Below are 23,586 nucleotides of genomic sequence, written 5' to 3' on the forward strand. Positions count from 1 at the left end.
CCAGGGAAGGAGGATGGGGGCACAAGCTGCACCCCCCATCACAGAGCTGACTTCCCCTTCTCAGGGTGGCCGGTGCACTGCTCACGCAGGCCTTCATTCCGTCTCTCCTACTCACTGGGCACCTACCACATGCTGGCCACGGGCCACAGGCCAGGATCACCGTGAGACTGCAGGGGAGGAAGAGCAAGGTGTTTGCAAACAAATCGTCAAGCTCACGTCAGTTTACACACTCTGAAGGCAACAGGGCCGAGACAGAGGAGTAGGAAGGAGGGAGTCTGGACAGGAGGACAGGAGCCTTGAAGGACATGGCAAATGCAGTTTAGTCCACTCACAACCCGTGGGATGGCTTTAAGTGGAGAGAGCCATGACCCAAGTTAAGACCAGCAGGAACTCTATGCTGGTACTTCCTCCCCAGAATAATGACAGGAGCTCTAATTTTCAAGTGCCTACGATACAACAGGCTCTGGGCTGGAAGGTTCCAAATCCTGTCTTCTCACCGCAGTCCCACTTGGTAGGACACTGGTAGATGAATTTTCCAGATGAGAAAACAGAAGCTTGGAGAAAACGTAGCTTACCCAGGGTCATCTAGCTGCCGAGTGGCAGGAGGAATCTGAACCCAAGTCTGTCTGATTCCACAGCCGTGATTTCTTCCTCTCCACCTCATTTATATACTACCTTGCATCATTCTCAGATTATTCCAGATGTATTAAGTACACACCCCAACCAAATGCTCATTATCTCAAAGGCAGGGCTTGTCATATCCTCCTCTGAAATTTCCCACAGTCCTGAGCACATTAGTAAGCACTTATTAAATCTACCTGGCTTATTGCTAGATTGTAAGGAAAAAAGGTATGCCACCCCCAACATGTGCTGTGCCTTATGTTATGGGGAATCTTCAGCCACCAAGTAGTGACAAATGGTAGCCAACAGGAATGATGAAAGCCCCTCCCCCAGAGCTGCAAAATAGGAATGCACAGGTGGCACCCACACAGGGCACCCAGCTGAATGGGAAGCAAATGGCATCCAGTTCTCAGGAGCCACCCATCTGGGGGCTGCTTCAGACCAGGAGGGGAACCTTTTCAAATCCACCCACCTAGAGGGAGGCAGTTCTCTAAGTCAGGCAAATGTGCCTTTCAGATCAGCAATGGCCAGGGTTATATTTCTTGCACTCCTACTACATGCCAGGCACTGAGCTAAAGGTTCAGCTGCACCACATCCTCTCGCTGAATCCTCTCAGATGAGAAAACAGAGGTTTAAAGGAGATTCATAACTAGCCCAAGGCCACACAGCAGTCAAGGGGAGAGATGGAATGTGGATCTAGATGGTCTGGTTCCTAGGCTGCTCTGGACTGTGGCACACAGGACACTATTTCCCACATCTTACATGATGAGCGTGAGCGTTCTGGGGACCCCAAGGTTGGAATCTTGGGGACCCAAGAGACATGAGCTTCCACCCCATCTCCACTCCCCACCCACCACCCCGAGCTCCAGGTGTTTTTTAATACCAGCTTTATTGACATATAACCCACATATCACACAATGCACCCATTTAAAATACACACTTCAGAAGTTTCCAATATATTCACACAGTGATGCAACCATTATCACAGTCAATTTTAGAACATCTTCAGCACCCAAAAAGAAACCTCATACCCACTAGTGGTTCACTTCGCTGCAGTTGGAAGTCCCCAATCACTCCCAACCCGCTCCAGATGTGGGTGACCACTAATCTATGTTCCCTGTCTTTGGATTTGCCCATCTGGGACATGTCACCAACATGGAATCATACAATATATGATCTGTCACGATGGGCTTCTTTCACTTAGCCTAATGTTTTCAAGGCTCGTCCACGTTGTAGCATGCATCAGTACTTCATTCTTCTTATTGCTGAATAATAATCCATAAATAAAACTACAGAATGGATCATAAATACTATTCCATAAATAAAATGAACATGCCACATTTCATTTACCCATTCATCAGCGGGTAGACGTTTGGATTGCTTCTACTTAGGATCTCTCATGAATTGTGCTGCTACGAACATTTGCACGTTTCTGGGCAGACATGTGTTTGCATTTCTCCGGGGAGACCTAGGAGTGGGATTGCCTATCCCCATTTTATCATGCAGTTAAAAGTTTACCAAAGACTTTCGCTGAGAAGTCAACATCTGGCTGCTCCTGGGCCTTTTCCAGAGAATTTTATCAATACAGTCAGACTCCACTCACGGGTGGGTCATCCGGCCCAGGCCCTCCTATTCCCGGGGCTGGGATCCTCTCATTCCTGCACCGGATTGTGTTGTCTGGGCCAGTGTGAAGATAAATGCATTCTGCTTTAAAGCAGATACTTCACAAATCATAACTTACAGATGCTCCAGGACTTTTATGTGGGAAAGACAAATGAGACTTCAGCTGTCTGACTCTGGAGCCACTGAGGACAGGAAGCCATAGCCAGGAAGCTGACAACCCCTAGACAGACGTCTTTCTCTCTCTCTAATGAGGGTGTGAGCAAATGTAACAGAAAGAATTTGTGCACAGAAGGCTCTGCCTAGGGCTGCAGACTTTGCTATATAACCTGCCATTCATTTCCAGCCATTGACTATTCTTCCCCAAAATTCAGGAAGCTCCTGGAGATCAGAGATGATGACCTACAGCCTCTACATCTGCTAAAATATTCCCTTGCTCAGTGAATTCACTTCAGTTTCATCCGACAAGCCTTTGCTGAGGGCCTACGGTGTGCTCGGCACTGGGTGCTGACAGTAGGTTCAGTACAGCTAGACAGGGCTTACCAATAGACAAGATACCTTATCTCAACCCTTATCTCCTGCTGCTTCCCAGAAAGAAGATCACGACATCCTGGCATGACCTGGGTGGATTTCTACCTGCAGGCAGAGATGTGAACTAGCTGACCTCTCAAGGCCCCCTAAGGATTCCAGAAATCTGAAGCTGTTTAAGAAACAAACAACTCAGTGTGTGTCCAGATGGAGTCTCCCAGACCTGATTCATTAAAACATACTCATGGCCCAACAAAGACGGTTGTCCAGAGGCAGACATATCTCTCTTCTGCAATGGGGTTCTGATCCTTATCTTCTTATACATCACCTCTTGTGAACACCTCCCTCGCTGCTCCAAGCCAGCACACCGGACTGATGGCCTCAGAGCCCCACTGTGATCAGAACTCAGCTCAGCCCACCTAGAAGGAGGGATGTGGCAAGCTCTCTGCATTCACAGGGCCTGGGTCCAAACCCTGGCCCTGCTGCTGTGTATAACCTTCCCAGGCTAGTAAATCTCTCTGTGACTCAGTTTCTTCATCTGGAAAAATGGGATAATAACAGAATTGTTAGAAGAATTAAATCAGTCCATATACACCTGGCATGTTAGAAGCACTCAAGAAATATTCACTATTATTATTAATAAATGTTATTATTATCACCCCCATCCTATCTTACCAATCTCGCCTCCCTCTGTGCCTGCACAAACCCTGCCTTCCAAGCAAGCCAGCCTGCTCAGCCTGGAATCTGACCTCTGCCTGAAATGCCCTATATTCCAGTCTTCTGAACCCCAAATTCAAGGTCACCTTCAATAGCACTTGTCCTCCCTAGCTGTACAGCATGCCATGGCCCCTTCCTGAACAGCAACAAGAACCCCCTCCCCCGAGGAAAAGAATCACCCTGTGGCTGGTCTTCTGGCACCAGGAGCAAAGCACCACGCCCAAATCCAGAGGTCGTCAGCTGTGCAGCATAAGGACTTCCTCATCTCTCCAGCAGCACGGGGTTTCAAACCAGACTTGTTTGACACTGTCTAGCTGTGTGCCCAAAATATCCCTTTCCCCATCTATTAAACGAGTCTACCCAGAGTACACACCAGTTAGGGTTATCATGAGAATTAAATGGGAGAAAATGTCAGTGCAAATCACCACAGCCTCTCAAAAACATAGGCTGCTAGTGATCACAGCAGCACTGGCAATATAGGGGGTGGGTGTTTCCGTCTAAGACCAAATTCAATTTAATGAGCTAAGCTTCAGTGAACAACATGCCAACCTGAAAATCACCTGAAACAATCGAGTCCTACAGAGAGAGGAACTCATGGCTTACTAGGTGCTTACACTGTCTCTTCCACCAGATTGTTAGCAACTTGGGACTTAGTCATGTCTATATCCCCGTATTTAACATGGTGAGAAGCATATGGGAGACAGTAATAAATCTTTGTTGAACTGAACAGAATTAGTTCAATATTTGTAAGTACATTTCGTCTTTGCTACTAGATTATAAACTCTTTAAGTATGAGGATCATGTCTTGTTCTAGTAAAGATGTATTAAATGAATGATGGAAACACACCAAATGGAGAATCAGGTTGCTTAGACCTGACTCAGTCACTTACCAGCTGTGCAAACTCAGAAAAGTCACTTAACAGTTCTGTGCTTTATTTTTCCCACCTCCAATATCAGAAGTTTGGACTACCTATTTGCCACAGTCCCTTCCTCTCTGAGATTGGATTTGGGCCTTGGCTGCAACCTGGCCCCCCCTGACACCTTGTCCATGACAGGAACACACCCCCTGGTTCTGCAGGCCGCTTACTAAATTACCCACCTGATGTGCAGTTTTCCAGCACCAGGCTATGACTAACTTTGGGCCGGTGCTTAAAACCCCCATTTTTGGTCAAATCAGTTCCCTCTGTGAGTGAGGATGCCCCCCCACCCAAGCTAAAGCTCAGGTTCTCAGAGACACAGACTCTGCCCAGCAGTCCCGCCCCTCATGTGCCAGACCCTCCACCACAAACTCTAAAGACCCCACCACACCTCATACTGCTCACAAGACAGAACCTGGTGCAGACGGAAAGCTGAACTTGGCCCTTGACAGTGAGGTGATCACATGACGTCTCTCCCCAAAATGTTGTTTGGTTTTGGTTTTGGTATTTTGGCAATATTTTGTACAGCCTGAAGGTCCAGGGAGTTTGGCTCAAAGAAAATGCATGCCCTGTTACCACACGGGTGCCGCTCGTTGGACTGCTCAAAGCTGTATCAAACCAGAAGTTGTACAATAAACAAAGCCCAAATTCAAGGCTTTACAAATACATTCAGATCCTATCAGAATCTGGCTGTCTTGGCTTCTTATGGGCCCGCTTCTCTAATTAACCTAGCATTCCCTAATTAACCTGAGAAGTTGATTATTTCCCCTATCTCTCTCTGAGTAATAGAGGCTAATCATTCAATGCATCTTGTCTCTGATGGTCTGAAAATCTAAATGAAAGTCCAAGTGGGATGAGAAGCAAAATCTCCTAAAAGAGGAAACTAAACTGGCTAATTTCCCCTTTGAGGAAATTATATATAGATTATAGATGATTTTATTCAATTCTCCTAACACATCCATGAAGTTGGTATTATTAGTAGCCCGTTTTACAGATGAGGAAGCTGAGGTTTCAAAAAGGCATATAGCCTGTGCGAGGTCACAAAGCTTGAGAAGGATGGGTTAGAATTTGAATCTTAGCCCATCTGCAGGAGTGCCTCTCTGCTGGGCTTGTTAATTTCTGGAACAAGCCATTCTGAGTCCTCCTCTCATGGACATGAGCAGGCAGGGACTGCAAGGCCACCCTGGGAATGAAGAAGGGAGGATGCCTGGACCACACAGGGGGCTGGACCAGCTGCCATCAAGTTTCTGATTCTGCAACTCTCATTTGAGCTGCCTTTCACAGAACATAGATGATGGTGTGTGGTGTTCCATTTAATTCCGCAGGCCCTTCCAGATGTGCGATTAAAAGCCACAACATTCTCATTTTTAAACACTTTTCTGTCTCTGAGCTGCTTTCAACAGGAGTGCTGACTCCACAGCATTCCGAGGACCGGACTTCAGCCACTTGCATTGGCAAAGCAGCTTAAAGCCACTGCTCCTCTATATTAGGTGCTATCCGAGGCATGGGTGCAAACAGAAGTAAAACATCACTTCAGAATTCTACCAGAGGGCCGCAAAGACAGAAGTGAGACAGTGTTCTCTCAGTTCTCCTCAAAAACAAGTTGTAGATACATGGTGCATCCTTAGAACCAGAAGAAAACTCCAAGTTCATACTTGAGGTGAACATTTCTTACTGTTCTTGACAGATTCTGAGTCACCAAGCACTATACAGGCAAGAACAACTTGCTGACCAATTTTTTTGTGTGTTTGTTTTACTTTCTGTTCAGCCAGGCAAAGGAATTTTCCACCTGACAATTCCTGTTTCTCACTTTAGTTCTTATACCATCTGTGAGCAATGTGCTCAGCAGGGGGAGGACTCTAGGCCAAGGACACCTTCCCATCACCTTACCTCAGTTTTCCCATCTGTTCAAAGCAAGGTTTTCACTAGGTGGTGACGCTAACATTCGAAGCTTATCTATCAAGTAGAAAGCAGCTTAGAGATTGCCAGCTTCTGAGCCTTGAATCTGCTACCATATTCAAAATCTTTATATAATTTTTTAAGTAAAATACAAGGTCTAGCTGAAATTAATAGCACAATGGGAAACTGAAGGAGGGCTGGACAATAACACAACAGGACTGAAGTCTGGCGGCTGAGAAACGAGCTTCTTCCGTGCTCAGGGCGCCCCCTAGTGGCCATTTGACGGAATTCCAACAGAATGTTCAGTTTCTGCAAATAAAAGACAAGACACCCACCCAAAGAGAAAGGCAGGCTCCTGTCTACTGCTGCAATCCCTTTCCCTCTAACCTAGTCTGCGGATGAGACAGCAAAACAAACGTCTAACAGGAAGCCCCAGTGAGGCTCAGAAAGGTGTCTGACATAAGGAAAGTTTTCATTCTTTCGCACAGCCTGTGCCAACGTTCAGACTTCCACCTCCCCTCAAAGATCCCAGACACACCCTTACCACTCAACCCCTCACAAGCTCACATCCTCAACCTGCAGCTCCGACCGCGTCTGTTTTTCATTATTCCGCTCTTCAACTTCCCTGCACAATTCTTCAACAGCTATTAAGACAACATGAGCAAGGAGCTAAGCTTAGTTTTTGCTTATTCAACATCCAGCCTAGGGAATATCGCCTTAGAAGAAAATCATGAATGAAGTGCAGTTTCTCTGACTCTTCTTCCACAAACCTGAAAGTACGGACCTCAAAGGACATCTTTACAATCATCTCCTCTTTAAAATTTTTAACCTGTAAGAAAGGGCACCTGCCCAGACTGAATTCTCAACTTCTTGCTTGTTATAGAATTTGTTTATTGGAGACAGCTTAAAAATACAACATCTCAAATTTCCAATTAACCTGTAACAGACTTTATTTTTAAGCTATAGGATAAAGCTGCACCAACCCAAACAGCGAAGCTTGCAACGAGGGAGTTAGGCAGGCATCCAAATATTCGAGAATTTAGGGGCTCAACTTTCTGATTTGGTGCCCCATTTTTTTCAACAGAATTGTCCCTGGATAGATGCAAAAGAAAAATACCAACATCAACCTACCACTCCATTCAAAGTTCATTTTGCTTTTCCTATGGTCATTTGTTAAATTCATAGGGAACCCTGGGCGCCAAAACACTCCCCAAAGTGCACACAAGGAGTGCCAAAATTAGTTCCTGACTTTGGCCCTAAATCGATTAAAATACATCTGATATGCTTCAAACCAAAGAACCACGTTAATTTTCTGCCACACACCACACAAAATATTTTTGCAATAGTCAGTCACTTTGAGCCCAGCCCTCTAGCCACAAGCAGTGTGGATTTCAAGGGCCTGTTCTGAGGAAAGGAAAATGACAACCAACCAAGTCTGGGACAACGGCAGAGACTCCGAGGCATTCAAGGCTCTCCCTGGGGCTGTGCAAATGCTGTTGGAATCTTGGCAGGGTTTCAGCTGTCACAAAGAGTGGGGTAGATGGGCCAGACCCCTAAAGCAATTTAGTAGCCCTATAGCCAGGACCTGCAGTGCAATTGAGCCGGCTGCAACTCAGCATGTGTGAGGCTACTCCCGTCCTGGACATTTCAGTCCTCCCAGAAGCCAGACGCAAAACTGTCACCACCCTCGTCATGCAGCAGCCTTCGATTTTGCTTCCTAACCTTCTCTCTTAAAAACATACAACGCCCGCAGCATCAAGGGGATGCGGAGTATTGGTTGGGAGGATGCAGAGGCAGAGCTCGCATTCATCTACAGGACACGGGACTTGGAGTACCGGGGTCTGTTCAGAGGAAGAGCAAATAAGGCATTCCAGGACATGGTCTGAATGCATGCCCGCGAGGGAGACCCCGGCGGTCCTATCGCTGCAAAGTGTTTGCAAATCATAAATACTACTTTACTGCGGGCTGGTATAAAAACCCCCAAAATATGCGCAGACAGGATGTAACAAGTGTTTCGGAGAGAGACACGCCTGAGTCACGGGGAGCCTGGCAGAGAGTGAGGAGCCTGTCAGGGGGGTTCCCCGGAAGCCCCCTCTCGGACAAGAGAGCCCCCGGACAAGAGATTCTCGCCCCGCGCGCCCCCCGTCCCCAGACGCGTCAAACCTGCGCCCCTGGGGGTTTCCCCCACTCACCACTCGGCCCGAAAATCTCTCGGTGGCTCTCTTGACTTTGCCGTAGGTGCCTTTGCCCAGGGTCTCCTGCAGCTCGTAGCGGTGCTTCAAGTTGTGTTTGTGGTGATGCCGCTTCACCCCGTGCGGCTTCCTGGGCTCCGGGGCCGCCGCGGGGGCTGCCGTCGCCCCCGCCCCCGCCTCGGGAGGAGAGCCCGGCGCTCCCGGCCGCAAGTCGGGGCCATCCCCGGCCGCGGGTGCAGCGGCCCCCTCCATGTCCAAACGCGGGGCGAACCGGGCTGGAGAGGGCAGACAGGGCACCGCGCTCGGGGTGTCGGGGTCCCCGCCGAGGGAAGCCGGGGTGCGCTCAAAGTGGCCCGCGCAGCATTGGCGAGGCGGTCCGCCCGCGCTCGGCTGCGGCTCGGTCACTGGCGGCCGCGAGGACCGCACATCTGGCGCCCCCGGCGCGCACGGTCCGCGCACCGCCCACCGGCCGCGGCGAGCTGCGGAGCGTCAGGAGAGGTGGCGGCGGTGGCAGCGGAGGCGGTGGTGTTTGCAGGAGGGAGGGGAGAGGGGCGGCTCCCTGCGCAGGAGGGGGAGTGTTATGCGGGGCGCCGCGCCCCCCGACCCCTCCCGGGAGGACGGCCGATGGGGCGGGGGAGAGGGAGCGAGAGGCGGCGCGGCCGGGGCTTCCCCCACCTCCCGGCCGCCCCCCGGGGCCACCCGAGCCGGGAGGGGGATGGGGGCCTGTCGCGGCTCGCCCTTTGTGCCGCGCCGTGGAGGCCGCAGCGGCGGCAGGGGGGCTTTGTCCTCGCTCGGCCGGGACGGGACCGAGGGGTTCCCAGCCCGGGCGCCCCCTCCCCGGGCGCGCCGCCGCAGCTACCGCGGGCCCGCCGCCGCCGCCTGCTCCCGCCGCTCGGCCTTCCTTCCGGCTCGCGCGCGGGCGGCGGCGGCGGCTCGCCGAGCGCCGGGGCGGGAGGAGCGAGAGCGCTCGGAGCCCAAGGCCGCCGCGGCCCGCTCACGATCCGGCCGGGGGCGCCAAGGGCCCGGGCGCCTCTTCATTTTCTCTTAGGTGCCGCCGCGGGCGCCAGGCCGGAGCTGGAGGAGCAGCTGGGGGAGGGGAGGCAGGGCGGGTGTTGGGTTACAGGCGGTGAGTCACGGGCCCCGTCCGCCGCAGGGCGCCCCCTTCCCGCCCCGCCGCGGCTGGCCCCCGGCCCCGGGCGCCCCCACCTCGGGCTGGCGAAGGGCTGCCCGCCCGGGGCCGCTGTGCTTCCCGGAGGGTCCCTGGAGGGGCGCTTTGACCCCGGCCCCGCGCCCTCCCCGCAGAAAGGCGGAGTCGGGGAGGGAGGCGCGGAGACTGAACCCGGGGCCCGCCGCGGGACTGCCGGCCCTCCGATACCTTCCAGAACTCCCGGCCGGCAGCCTGCGCAGGGAGAACAGTTGGGGGCATGGAAGAGAGGGGGCTAGAGGTGCCAGGACGGTGCTGGGCGCCCACCCTGCCTGCGAAGGCTGCCTTTGGAGGTGGGCAAACCAGGGACCTCGGGTGGAGCAGGGTCGGGACTGCTGAGCAAGAGGCGGCTTGCAGGCCTCTTGGCCCCCTTGGGCCCTGGGAACTCCCAGGGCCAGATCCTGAAGATGGTCACAGCAACTGGTACCGCACAAGCTGAGGGTCAGGCAGGAAGGGCCTCTAACCCACCGCGGTAAGGCTGCCTGCTTCTCTTAAGAGGCAGCAAGGAAAAAGTAAGGAAGAAGGCAAGAGAAAAAGAGGCCTTGGGGGATTATTTTTATAAATGGTGCAATATAGGAAGAGTGAGGTATGAAGAATGTCTGGAGCCTTGTACCAATCGCCTGGTGATACTTAACATGTTCATCAGTGAGCCCTGCTCAACCCTCTGCAATCTCAGCTTCATCCCTTCTGCATGCCTGCTGTCTTCACTCCTGAACACCCGTATCACCTTGCCCTGGACTCCAGCAGCACCCTGTTCTTCCCAGGACCCCTCCCTGCTGTTGGAATGGCCCAAAACACTGCAGGCATCTTACCTTTCACTCGTGCCTCTACCACACTCTGGTACTTGGTATCCCTATCCGCCCAAACTTCTCTTATACTGATTGATGTTTGACACAAACCCCGCTGCCCCTTCCTGCCTGCCCCAAGAGCTCTCTGGCTTATTGCATAACACAAACACAAAGGCCCTGTCTATTCAGTTCCTATTCTGTCCACACTTAACAGGGCCTTCTTGCTCCCATCCTGGAACTGTATTCTGTGCTTACATAAAGTTTGTAGACATTGTCATGTAGATTAAAGAGTCAGAGTGAGTAACCTGCCAGTTGAGCCTGTCTCCCTAGAATACAGGCTGTGTGACCTCAGTCAAATGACTTAACCTCTCAGAGCTTGTTTCTTATTAAAATATGGGTCTGTTTTACAGGGAAACAAATTGTCTATAGTAGTAATTAAAACTGTTGCTCAAATATTTTCTGGTTCTTTCCCTCCCCAGGCATGTGATAAGAATCCACTACCCCAACCTCTTGAAATGAGATGGTGGCCAAATGACTTGCTTAGGCCAATGGAATGAGAGCAGAGGTGATATGTATTGCTGTCAGGTAGAAATGTTAAGGGTCACTGGGCAAATTCCCATGTCTGAACAATCCTGAAAGTTGAATGCTGGTGATCTGATCTTGACAGCTGTGGAAGAACAACGATAGATCCCCACCCCAACCAACCTGGGTCTCTGTAAAAATGACAGAGCAGTCCCAGCAAACCTGCACTGGAAAAATAGTGTGAGCAAATATTAAACTTGTGTTAAGCCAGTGAGATTTGCAGGTACCATTTGTTATAGCAGCATAACCTAGCTTATTCTGGCTGATAGTGTTGCTCCCAAGTGCCTGGGACTTACTCTTATTTGTTGAATGAGGAACACCTACCATATGCTGATATTATTTCATGACAGTAAACCCTCTTCTATATGGTAGTTATTATAATCCCTGTTTTTCAATTGAGGAAACGATTTCAGAAAGGTTAAGTAATATGCCTGAGATTACACAGGTTGTAAATAGCACCAGAATTTAAACCCTATCTGTCCAGTTCCAAAGCTTGTATTCCTCTTCCACATATGCAGGGCTACCTCTCCTTAAATGGGAAGGATTGAAACACCCAGTACAATGCCTGGCACACAGTCCTTCCCAAGCACTGGGAGTTCCCCTCCCAACTGAATACCTGTAGCATTTATAATTTAAACCACACTTCAGCACAATGGCACAATGTTATCCTGCATGGCGCTTGCATGCTTTCACACAGATAAAGCATTTCCTCCAACAGGATCCCAGGCTTCTTGATAAAGAGCTTGAGTTGTGGAATCAAACTCCCTGGGTTCAAATTGCTGTTCCACCATTAGTAATTGACTGTCTTGGATAATTCTTTTCCTTCTCTATGCCTTGGTTCTCTCATCTGAAAAATGGCAATGGTAGTAATATGGGTGGTATTGGTGGTGGTAACAATAACGTGAGAGAGCTGGTATGAGGATTAAAGGATATGACGTGTACTCTGAATAAATCATAGTTATCAATCTTTTTATTATATTTGTTTTTCATCTTCCATGGCTCCTACTAGCATTCAGGCAATTATAAGTAATTTAATCACATTGCTTGATTAGACTCAGCTTTCTGTCTTCATTCTGGATACAGGACAGAGGCTGTAACATCCACAGTTAGATGCATGGCATCCACAGTGTCCTATGACTTTTATTTATGTAAGGCTCATTACTTGTTCTTTATTACACTTCCTATTTTCAAACAATTTGAAAGAACGCTTGCTTTCTGGAGAAATCTTTGTTCAGAAAACAGTAATACCAATTATTGTTTACTGTCTTCCAGGATATTTATACATATTTAATCATCATAAAACAGCAGAGTGGGCATATGATCCCCATTTGGCTGTAAAGAACACTGAATCTCAGAGAAGTTAAGTTTTCTGTGATCAGGCTGTTAGTAACTGAGTCAGGATTTGAACCCAAGTCTCTAGCTCTAATACTCTGCTCTAATCCCTATCCCAAGGTGCCTGCCATTCAGCTCACAGCAATGAATGCCTGCTTTGGTTGACATTAGTTTTCCATTTTTCTAGATGAGGTTTTGGAAAGCACCAGAGATTGTGACATTTCTAAGCTATTAAGTGTATTGTCTGGTAGACATCTCACATTAAAGAGCAACCTAAAAGGTGCTTATTTACTTCACTGTGGCAGAAGATTGCTAGCTGCCCACCAAATACTCATTCTTCACAGGAGAGCTAACAGCTGCTCAGTTGATGATGTATTTCCCAGCCTCCCTTGCAACCAAGTTTGACCGTGTGACTAGTTCTCTCTAATGGAATATGAGCCAAAGGGATGTTCATTACTTCCAGACTAGCGTGTTTAAAGAAATGGGTGTGCCTTCCCCACTTTGCCTAGCTGGAAGCAGAGGAACTCCAAAGCCCCAGAGAGTGGTGGAGCCACTAGATAAACGAAGTCTGTGCCTCTGCATCACTTGAGGAATAAAGCTACCCGCTGACCAGGACATTGGACTGGTACACGAGTAAGACATTAACTTCTATTATGTTAAGCCCCTGAAGTTAAAGGGTTTATTTGTTACAGCAGCTAGTACTGCCCTAACACAGGTTATACCAAGTGTGTATTTAGATATAAAAAGCAAAATGGAAGATTATAACAACCATCATCATAGTGGGAACCAAAAATGCCACTTACATTCTTTGTCTACTTGCAGAATATTTGGAGCCAGAGCTTTTCCCTTTAGTTTTTCCTGGGTTACATGTAACCAGGATCAAATAAAAGCAGTATACAATAGTCATAAAACAGTAAGAAATAAGTGTACTCATTCTTATTTTCCCACTATGTACCAGACATCTGGGGCTGAGGATGCATAGGGACAAGATAGGCATGCTTCCAGCCTGTGGGTAATAAATGCAATTCATAGCATCCAGTTGACCTCCAGCCACCAAACTTCTTGGGAGAACCAGTGCCATTTGAATGTAGAATCCATAACTAGAAGTAAGTTAAAAATAAAATTTATTCACAAATCAAAACAGAAAGCTATGTTTCTTCCCCCTGCTAAGTAGCTAGAGAAACAGTAAGAATAGTGGTTAAGAGCATAGACTCCAGAATCAAAACTGGCTGGGTGCAATCCTGGCTCTGCCACTTTCAAGCTGTGTCATCCTGGGCAACTTCCTCCTTGTATCTGTTTCCTCATCTTTAAAATGCAAACCTTAATGAAACCTAGCTCCAAGGTCTTTTGCTGAGGATTGATTAAGTTAATGTAAAAAAAAATCACTAAGAACAACCCAAGATGCATAGCAGCACTCAATAAGTGCCGGCTGTTCATTTCATCTACCACCTCCTGCCTCGTATTCTATTTTGTGTATGTATAAAAGGACACGAGGGAAGGCCTTTTCCTGGGGGCTGATCAATGACACCAGGAAGCAGAATATGTTGATATTACAGGATTCATTTGAAATATAACCCAGATAGAGAGCTTACTTCAAGTTTTTCTCATCTATCTGGTAACTGATTGGCCAGAAGGATCCTGTTGGGAAGAGCATCATTTTGGGTATCCCCCCAGTGTGGGGACAAACGACAGGACAAGGGACAGGACCTCTAGCCCCTGCTGTAACAGGGGTGTCCCTTTGGCAGGCACCTTGGCCTCTCTGTGGAATGACATCATCAGGCAAGGTGATCTGCGATGACCCTCCGCACTGATGATTGTTGACGCCTTTTGATTTCAGTTTTGTTTCTTGCACATTCCTTCCCCCACCCCCCATTCCTTGTGCACGTGTGAAGACAATGGGACAAGCAGACAATTGGCCACAGTTCCATTTGCTGTTTTCCTTGTCCTAAACTTTATACTGAAAAACAAGATAGCTTCTTCCTGAGGGAATAAAACAGTGGGGAATTGTTGGAAGTTTCTATTGAGAAAAGAAACTGAAATGTGATAAATTCCCCATTAACAGTGAAAGTACTGGCAGGACTCCAGAAGCAGAAAATACCACCACGCCACCCTGGAAGGAGTAGCCGCCAGAAGGTCAAGAGAGTAAATATGTCACATGCAAGGATGAGCTAGAGCCATGGAGGGAATAACCGATGGGCTGCAATGGAAGAGCCTTTGGGTTTCACTAAGCTTAAATGGGGGTTCTGGGATGGGTTGGAGAAAATATAAAGAGCTCTTCTCTATATTTTGCTCCTTGAATGGGTGAATGCACATAACCTATTAGCTAAGTGCTTACCATGGACACATCACAATTCTAGGTTCTGGGGACACAGAAATAAACAAAACTGAAGTCCCTGTCTTCATTAGGTTTACAGATAGACGATGAGCCATGCACAAATAACTGTATTGTATGTCAGATAACGGTAAGGAAATGTCTAGCAGGAAATATAAAGCAGTTAAGTAGGTAGAGAATGCTAAGGCTGGTATGGACAAGTCTTTCTGATAAGGTGATATTTGAGCAGAGGCCCCAAAGAAGCGAGGGAGTGTATGATCTGGATATCTGGGGGATAATATGCATATTTGGGAGAAGACTCCCCCAGGCATAGAGTCTAGTAAGTGCAAAGGCCCTGAGGCAGGAAGGTGCTTGGCATGTTCATTAAATAGTGAGGAGGTCATTGCAAATGGAGTGAACTAGGAGAATGGTAGGAGTCGGGACAGAAAGTTAACAGAGGACCAGCCAAATCCTGTAGTGCCTTGTGGAATAATGTGAGCACTTTGGGTTTCATTCTGAGTCAGGCAGGAAGGCCATTGGCCCATTCTGATTAGACCAGTGACATACTCAGACTTGGTTTTGAAAAGTCTCCTTCTGGCCACTACATTGAATATAGACTTGGGGAAGGAAGGAAGTGATTTGGGGAGAAGGGGAAGGTGGCTATGACAAATGCTAAAAGGGGAGACACCTGCAAGAAGTACAACACTTAAGCTCCTCAGTGCCACCTTCCTCTGTGTGGTTGGTCACAATAGTTCATTCCTAAACAACAGATCTATCTGCCCCTGTATCTCCCTCTTCTAAGTCTGCTGATCTCCTATGCCTTCAGGACGAAGCCCAAACTCCTTATCCTGACACTAAGGGCAGCATGACGTTAAGGAAAGCATTGGCATTAGCATCAGAAAGACCCAGACCAGAATCCTGGCCTCACTGTTCATCAGCTGGGAGACTTTGCCCAAGTCATCACCTTCTCTGATTGGTTCGTTTTCTTTCCTCCCTATCCTGGACATTATTACCTGTATGTCAGCTCCATGAGAGCAAGGACTATGTTTGTCTTATTCCTTACTATATATATATTCAGCACCCAGAACAACGCATAGCACATAGGCACTCAACAGATACGGGTGCAGTCAGTGAATGAACTGATGTAAGCATCTGGCATACTGGCTGGCACACAGGAGCCCAGCAAACATGCCTAGCTGTCTTAGGCTGATGCTCGTTTCACTTTCCCTGCATGGTCTGATCCACATGATTCTTTCCCGATTTGTATCCACACCACCTCCCGCCAAGTACCATGTGTCCCATGGGCATATCTCACTGTTGTATGCCTCTCCGCATTTGCACATGCTGTGCCCAATGCCTGGGACACGCCCCCCCTTTCCCGTACTTCAGATAACCAACTCCTCCTCATCTTGGAGTCCTAGAGAACTGAAGGCTCAGTTCTCTGTCCCCAGGGTTCCTGGGTCTGTTATAGCACTTACTTCATGATATTGACAATTATTCTATAATGAGCCCAGCTCCACCCAGTCGCCTAGGAGCTCCACAATAGTCAAGCCTAAAATAGCACTGTCCAATAGAAACATAATGTAAACCACCTGTATCATTTTAACTTTTCTAGCAGCCATATTAAACACAGGTAAAAAACAGATACGAATTTCAATAATGTATTTGAATTTAGCTTAATATGTGTAAAATATTATCATTTCAATATGCAATCAATAGGCAACCAATATAAAATCTATTGACATTTTACATCCCTCCTTTGTAGTAAGTCTTCAAAATCCATTGTGTACTTTATACTTAGAGTAAATCTCAGTTCAGAGCTAAGTTGCAATGGCTAAACCAAAATGTAACCCTAGCGCTACAATAAAGTTGTATTTAACAGAAAAATATTTTACACTGATCCAGGGGGGTTAATCTAAATTTTAGTTAATTGCATAAAATTAAAATTTTAGTTCTCCAGTCACAGAGCCACATTTCAAATGCTTCATAGCTGCATGTGGCTAGTGGCTACTGTACCCAACAGTATGTATACATCTAGATCTTAATTTCTTTTTCTAACAGAAGTATAGAAATTGCTTGTAATGGGCACCAAATAAACAATGGACGGATGACTGGACAGATGGATGAATGGATTGGATGGATTTTTTTACCTTCCGTATTTCTCACTCTGGGAATGTATAGCCCAGGAAAGAGAGAATGAACTTAATGGAAAGGTGAATCCATAGACATCTTCCTTGAGCTCCATATTTTCAATATGTTCCATTGGGCAAAGTTTAAAGACATGAAAGTTCTACTCTCCGGCCTGTGAAACTCAGCAGCCCAGCACCTTCACCTCTGCTCAGATGTCCGTTTGTCTGCAGGGCCTTTCCTGAGTTCTCTTCCCTCCTACCACTGGGGCACCTTATACCCTTCCCTCCTCCATTCTTTACCATTGTGCTCACCAGCATTGTACATTGTAATGTAAATCATCTATTTCTTTGTTGCATTTGTCTAGACAAAGCAAACATTTTTTATCTATATTATTTGCTTATGAATCCTCAGTACCTGGTATATAATAGGTGTTCAATAATTATTTCTGGAATGAATAAACAGTTGGATGAATAGTTGAGTTCCAGCTCTTTCATCTGCTAGTTCTATGACCCCAGTAAATGATTAAAGATTAAATCTCATTTCCCTCATCTGTAAATCAATATCATAGTAATGACTCATAGAGTTGAGTGATAAGACCCTACAGGATTAATGCTTACCTTATAAGACTAATTAAGATTGCTTCTATGAAGTGCTTAGCATAGACCTACATAGGTACATGGTAAGCCTGAACTAAATTACAGCTGCTCTTATTATTGCTGAAATCATGATATTATTAGTTAATTCTATGGGGCCTATAATAACCATGTAAAGCAACACAGTTTCCCAAGTAATTTTGTCCTAAACAAAAAAAACTAGGTCAGAAAAAAATAGTCTCAGGGTCTAGATTTCCTACATAACTGCCCATATTTATCTGTCCTGTTTTTATTTGTATTTCTAACCATGGGATACAGGTCCCTCAGCCCTGCCCTGCCAAGACCCAGGACAGCTCACTGTCGGGCCCCACACCGTCATGTTTACTGTCACCAGGGACTTAGCCTCTAAAGGCAGGCGTGAGAGGCAGGGCATTCCAGGGCAGCACCAGCCTGCCTGTGGTGGCAGAAGCTCTTGGCCCACCTGCTCTGGAGCGGTCACCCAAGCCTCAGACGGCCCAGGGCCGGGCAGCTGGGGCCAAGTGGAGCCAGGCTGTGCAGGCAGCCAGCTGGTGAGGAATGCATGAGCTGTCTACCAAGCAGACGAGCCCTTGCCCCAAATTCCTCTCAAGAGCAGGCTTTGCCTGCTCCCTCTCCAGCCTTGTCCTTTGAAGCCCTTCATTAAACCGGCTCGCCTCCAATCTGCCCTTCCCTTCGTGATGCCCTCCATCCATCTGTTCATTCATTCAGCCAACAAATGTCGCTTGAGCATCTATGACCATTAAGTCATTGTGCCAGAACTGGCAATAAAGATGAATAGGAGATGGCCCCAGGCTTTACGGTTTACAAAACACCTTCACACGAGTGGCCTCTTCTATCTTTGGAATGATATTTCACTTGCGATTAGATATTTTATTTTCCCCACATTTCACTTGATGTGCTGGAGGGCCTTACTTGAGGTCTCAAAGCTCACAAATGGAGCTGCAGGATTCAAACTCAGGTATTTTGGCAACATCATATCTAGAATCCAAACATCACATCTCATAAAATGCAGTTCTATAAAAATCACAGCAAGTCAGCTCACTGAAAGATAAAGGCTATTTGATTGTATATCTAATGGCTCCAAAGAGAAATTGCATGTTAGCCATGGGGAGAAGAGAGACTGACTCTCTCCCCCGCATGACAGAAAGGGGCATCTAAGAAACTTCCAGGAATTTGGGTGAATAGGGAGCCTCACCAGATCTCTCTCTTCCTGACCCCTCAATCCAAGCACCCCACTCAGAATATCTAAAACCTCAGGCCCAACTGCCCAAATTTACAAGATGTGGACAAATGCTGGAAATACATGCACAGGTATGAACCACACCTCTTTCCCGGAAGCCCCATATTTGCTGTCCCTACCTTTAATTCTGAAGTTTTCCAAGAGAAACAAGCTGGTGGCTTTATGACAAAAACATCTCCCACAGCACCACCAAGTGGCTGAGTCTCTGGTTATTAAAAACTCTAGGAAAGAGGCAGAAGTAATCTAGTTCACCACAGTGTGAGCCAAGGCGAAAAAGAACTTGGCAGAATCAAGATTGGGTGGAAAAATTCCAGGGAGAGCCAGGAAGTTGCCAGTGTCTCCAGGACAAGAAGGCAAGCTGTCGAAGCTCTTTATCACGAAGCAATTTGGCAGAACATCATAGACTGTTAGGGCTGCAAGTGGCCAACCTTCCCTGTTTATAGATGGAAAAACTGAGGCCAGAGAAGTTTGTGCTCTTACAGTGTGATACGTACACATTGCTCGAGTACTGGGCAATGATGTATTCGGTGCAAAGTACATTACCTATAATCTCATTTAATCCATACAGTTCTAAGAGAGAGATACCACTGATCCCCAATTTCATAGATGAAGATAGAACTGGGGCCAGCACTCTGTGTCCTACCCCCAGTTTTATGCCTGACACAAGCTAAGAGTGGATTTTACATTTTATTGAAGTATCATTGATATAATCTTATATTGGTTCTAAATATACAACACAGTGGTTTAGTAGCTACCCATATCATTAAATCCTCACCCTCCCTAATGCAGTTACTAACTGTCAACATAGGAACATGTTATAGATCATTGGCCAAACAAGAACCTTTTATATGAAATTCAGATTTCAGGGCCCTAAAGAGTTATTAGAACACAACCACGCCCATTTATTTGTGTACATCTCTGGCTGCTTTCGAGCCGTAAAAGCAGAATTGAGTAGTTTCAAAAGAGACCATGCAACCATCAAAGCCTAAAACATTTACTCTCTGCCCTTTATGAAAACATGACCAGGTCCTAAGATAGCGACTCAGAGAACTTGAGGAGCTCAGGCAGAAGTGATATGACAGAAAGAGATAAGAACATGAAGTTAGAGGACCAGGTCTGTCACTGACCATCTGAGCAATCAAGCCCCCACCCAGGTGTGTTGCATAGATGGTCTGAAAATTAGATGCAGACGCACTGTACTGTGAAGTGGCCTACATTTGAGTCCATTGTTTTTTATGAGGTTAGAACCAGGCTAGGATCTCCATCCCCACCTCCTCATCCTTCACACTTTCCACCACATTGTACAGTCTCTCCAGGCCTCAGTTTCCCCATCTTTTATATGAGGATAATGATACCCTTCATCATATGAACATTGTCAAAATGGGGGGGAAAAAAACACATGTTTGTGAAAGCTGCTTGTAAAATGCTTTGTTGTAGCTGGCTGCAGGGTCTGGTCTCCTTTTTACAATGAATGGAATGTCATGAGTTTTAGCATCCAGACAGAACACTGTAAGCCAAAATGAAGAGCCAGAAAAAGGACTAAAAAAGTCAAAAAATCCAGCCTGGCTTCAGCTGCCCCATCAAAAGGAGCAGCCACCTCAAAGTTCTTTTAAAAGGCAGCTGATTGGATTCTTGGTAACTTCAATAGGCCCAAGGGGCATTTAGGGAAATTAATGTGCCCCTGGGTATTTCCACCCGACATTTCCCTTCCCGGCCTGCACTCTGCTGCTCACCTCTGGCCCTTCTCGGGTTACCAGCTGGCTTCCTCTTTATGCGTGTACCAGCCACTTACGTCAGGCAGATGGCAGGTGATGAGCGGCCTCTGGCCCGAGGGACTCGATCCCTACGCTGACAGAGCGACCACAGCAGTCACCTGGGGAGGCGGTGCAGGGAAGCAGGAATCTACTGCTGAGGCAGACAGTGAGCAGCCCACCACGGCACTCCTGGCCACAGCAAGCTGCAGCAATTATCCGGAGTTTGGGCCCCCACGCCCTTTACCTAGTCTCCCTACAGTGCACTAGCTGCTCTGAGTCCCCCCCACCCTGGGCCCCTCCCACGCGTACTCTTCCTCAGGAAGCACTCGAGGGAAGGAGCAGGCTGGACTCCAACGCTGGGTAAGGGGGTGGCTACTGTCAGCCTAGAGCCCCCTCAGGGCCACTGGCTATTGGCAGCACCTTCAGAAGTAGCTGGTAGGAATAAAGTGCCAGGGAAGCTGCAATTAGTGTGTTCTTTCAACCTATATGTAAAATGTCGCACCAAACTGCTTGGGGCAGGGCCCTACCTTCTGCCTCAGACCTCCATTTGACAGTGTGGCTCCTCAGCATCCGATTGCATCTATCTAAACAAACCCAGCCAAAGTTTAAGGGAATAAAGCACAGAGAAAGTCCAATGTATGAAAGGCTGTGTATACTGAGAATGAAAGCTCTGGAGCTGGGTCCAGGTCAAATCCCAGCTCCCTCCATCACTGGCTGTGTGACCTTTGGCAAGTTGCTTAGCTTCTCTGGGCCCCAGTTTCTGCATCTACAAAATGGGACTAATAACCTAATAAATATAATTTTGGGAGGGTTGTATTAAATTATACCTTGTGTTGACACATCATCAGGACTCAGTTAACAGGGGTATTGTTATTTTTTACTGTTGGGGGAGCAATTTTTCCTCAGGCATCTTGAATAGTCTTTTGTGCCTCAGAACAGGACTACAATGAACCACTTGCTAAATGTGAACAGATGAACAAGCACAAGAGTAATGTGTTTCTTTCTGTCTTCCTGATAATATCCAAGGCAGTTATGCTATTACACTATTGTGTCCAGTTTACAAATGATCGGTGTGAATCCCAACAGCTTACATCATCCATAGAAATTTGCAATTCAAGCCAAGGTTTTAAATTCTGGCTTCTGTTTGGCCCTCTGTTTCCTCATCAATTAAGCAGATGTAATCTCCACACCTGTCTTACTGGGTTGCCAAGGGCATCCAAAGAGAGGAGACTATGTGAGAAGATCACTTTTGTGGTTATTAAGCATAAAGGTTTGCTCCCAAGGAATGTACTATTAAAAAATAAAATTCATGCAAGTAAATTTGAAGATCTACTCAGCTTTATTAAGCGATTCATGAATCAGGCAGTCTCTCCTCTAGCAAGTAGAGAGATGCTCTGAGGAATTGTACAGAATGGAAGGTTTTTATAGACAGGAAGGAGTTACTTAGAAAAAGTAAAGAAGTGTTTGTTTCAGGCAAGGTCACTTTCTCTTAGCAGGAAGAGCAGGGGGTCTTATAATGCACATGACCCCATCTTCTTTAAGGGAAAATGGAGAAGGCTTATCTAAGATGTGACAGATTATCTTATCAATGATGGTGACCAGAAATTTTCTATGTTTCTGGGGCAGGTTGAAACTGTAATTGGGTTTAAGTACTAGGCCCTAGTTTGATGACGTGGTTGAGCAGACATGACCCCATGTGGGGCCTGTGTCTTTTTAATAGTATTTTACTAAGACACAGATTGCCTGTTCGCTTTAACCAGTAGGATAAAACTCTAATTACAGAAATTCAAACATAGCAGATGAGCTTGAGAAATGTCAATGCCAGTGAAAGAGAACTTCCCATCGCTTTTGCAAATAAGCGGCATATGGCAATGTTGGTCAGGGGTGACCCTGTCCTCTGAGAGTGTTTTCCTGGATTCATAGTCTAACTTTGACTGTGGCTCTGGCCTTGCAAGTGAATCCTACAAATGATAGGATTGCAGAGACAGTGGACTAAACAAAATCCATCCCTGTCACTTTAGCAGAAGCACCTGGCCTAGTCCACATTTACAAGCACCCTGTCAGAGCTCCAGGGTTCTAAGGCTACAGGAAGCTGTGTTTTGTTCACTCCACTAGCTCATAAGTAGAAACCCATGAGAGGACTTTCAATTTACACACACACACACACACACACACACACACACATGCATACACACAATTAGGATTATTTAACATTAAGAATTCTTTCACTATAAAAATATCTAAATTATCGAGACTAAATCATCCCAGTAATGCTCATATCCACAATCCTTTGGGATAAAAGGCCTTATCAGTGCCTTAATGCCCACAGAGTAAAAGTCAGAGCCTCCGGCCAAAGATCTTCAAAGGGCCCTCTCACTCTGAAAGCTGAGGGTGCCTGGGCTCTGCAGCAAGGAGCTCCTTTTCTGCCATTGGTGTCCCTGTAGTGTTGCTGTTCATGCTCTTGCTCTGATTGGCTATGTACAAACAAGCAAACTCTAATATGTTCTTCTAGATATGTTAATTTGTGCCACTGTTGGCTGTTTCCCCCACCCATCTTAGGCTACCTTAATATGCTGGTGACACAGATACTGTGGTCCTTGCTGGGAGGAAGGCAGGCCTCATTTGCTGATGTTGATCCCACAATTGGGACTTCAAGTTAAAAGCATATAATCATACACTCTACACACCCCATAGTAGGTGTTCAATAAATATTCTCTTTCCTGGTTTGACTTGCTCCCCTCTTTCTCCCCCAGTGTGACTCCCTCCTTTGTACTTCCATACCATCATTGCCCTTTCCATTTTTTGGAATCATCTGTTTGTCTGTTTGGTCTCCCCCGAGACCATGAGCTCTTTAAAGGTAGTGTCTGGCTCTCTTTTCCACTGTGTGTCACTAATGTTATTGATACAGTTGGTGCTAAGTAAATATTGAACTAAGCTGAGTTAAAGCCCAGGAGTGTAACTATGAAGGACTGAGACTGATTTTTTTTAATAAATACATTGGAATAAATAAATACAAAATGATTGGTGTCCATTCAGAGCAGTCACCTTAAGAGGGCATGCACCTGCTGCACGCTTTTGGGGAAGAGCCTTTTATTGGGTGATACATTCTTTTGAACAGC

The 23,586-nt window shown here is 46.9% G+C and overlaps 1 protein-coding gene across 4 annotated transcripts in view; it reads right to left on the reverse strand.

Moving 5' to 3' along the window:
* The window catches only part of NUAK1 (NUAK family kinase 1), a 97,076-nt gene that overhangs the window by 60,605 nt on the left and 12,885 nt on the right, over positions 1-23,586 (reverse strand). The window contains exons 1-2 of one of the 4 annotated variants that reach the window (XM_037007102.2): positions 9,701-10,634; positions 8,495-9,580 (exon numbers count right to left, since the gene is read on the reverse strand). The exons of 1 other annotated variant lie outside the window; for it this stretch is intronic. In XM_037007102.2, the coding sequence (XP_036862997.2) occupies positions 8,495-8,746 (252 nt within the window). In that variant the 5' untranslated portion in view covers positions 8,747-9,580; positions 9,701-10,634. Of the gene's footprint in view, positions 1-8,494; positions 10,635-23,586 lie in introns of those variants that run through there. 2 more of the 4 variants (XM_037007103.2, XM_037007104.2) reach the window with 2 other exon arrangements.

This window comes from Manis javanica, chromosome 10 (genome assembly GCF_040802235.1).
Source record: "Manis javanica isolate MJ-LG chromosome 10, MJ_LKY, whole genome shotgun sequence".
NCBI classification, from domain to species: Eukaryota; Metazoa; Chordata; class Mammalia; order Pholidota; family Manidae; genus Manis; species Manis javanica.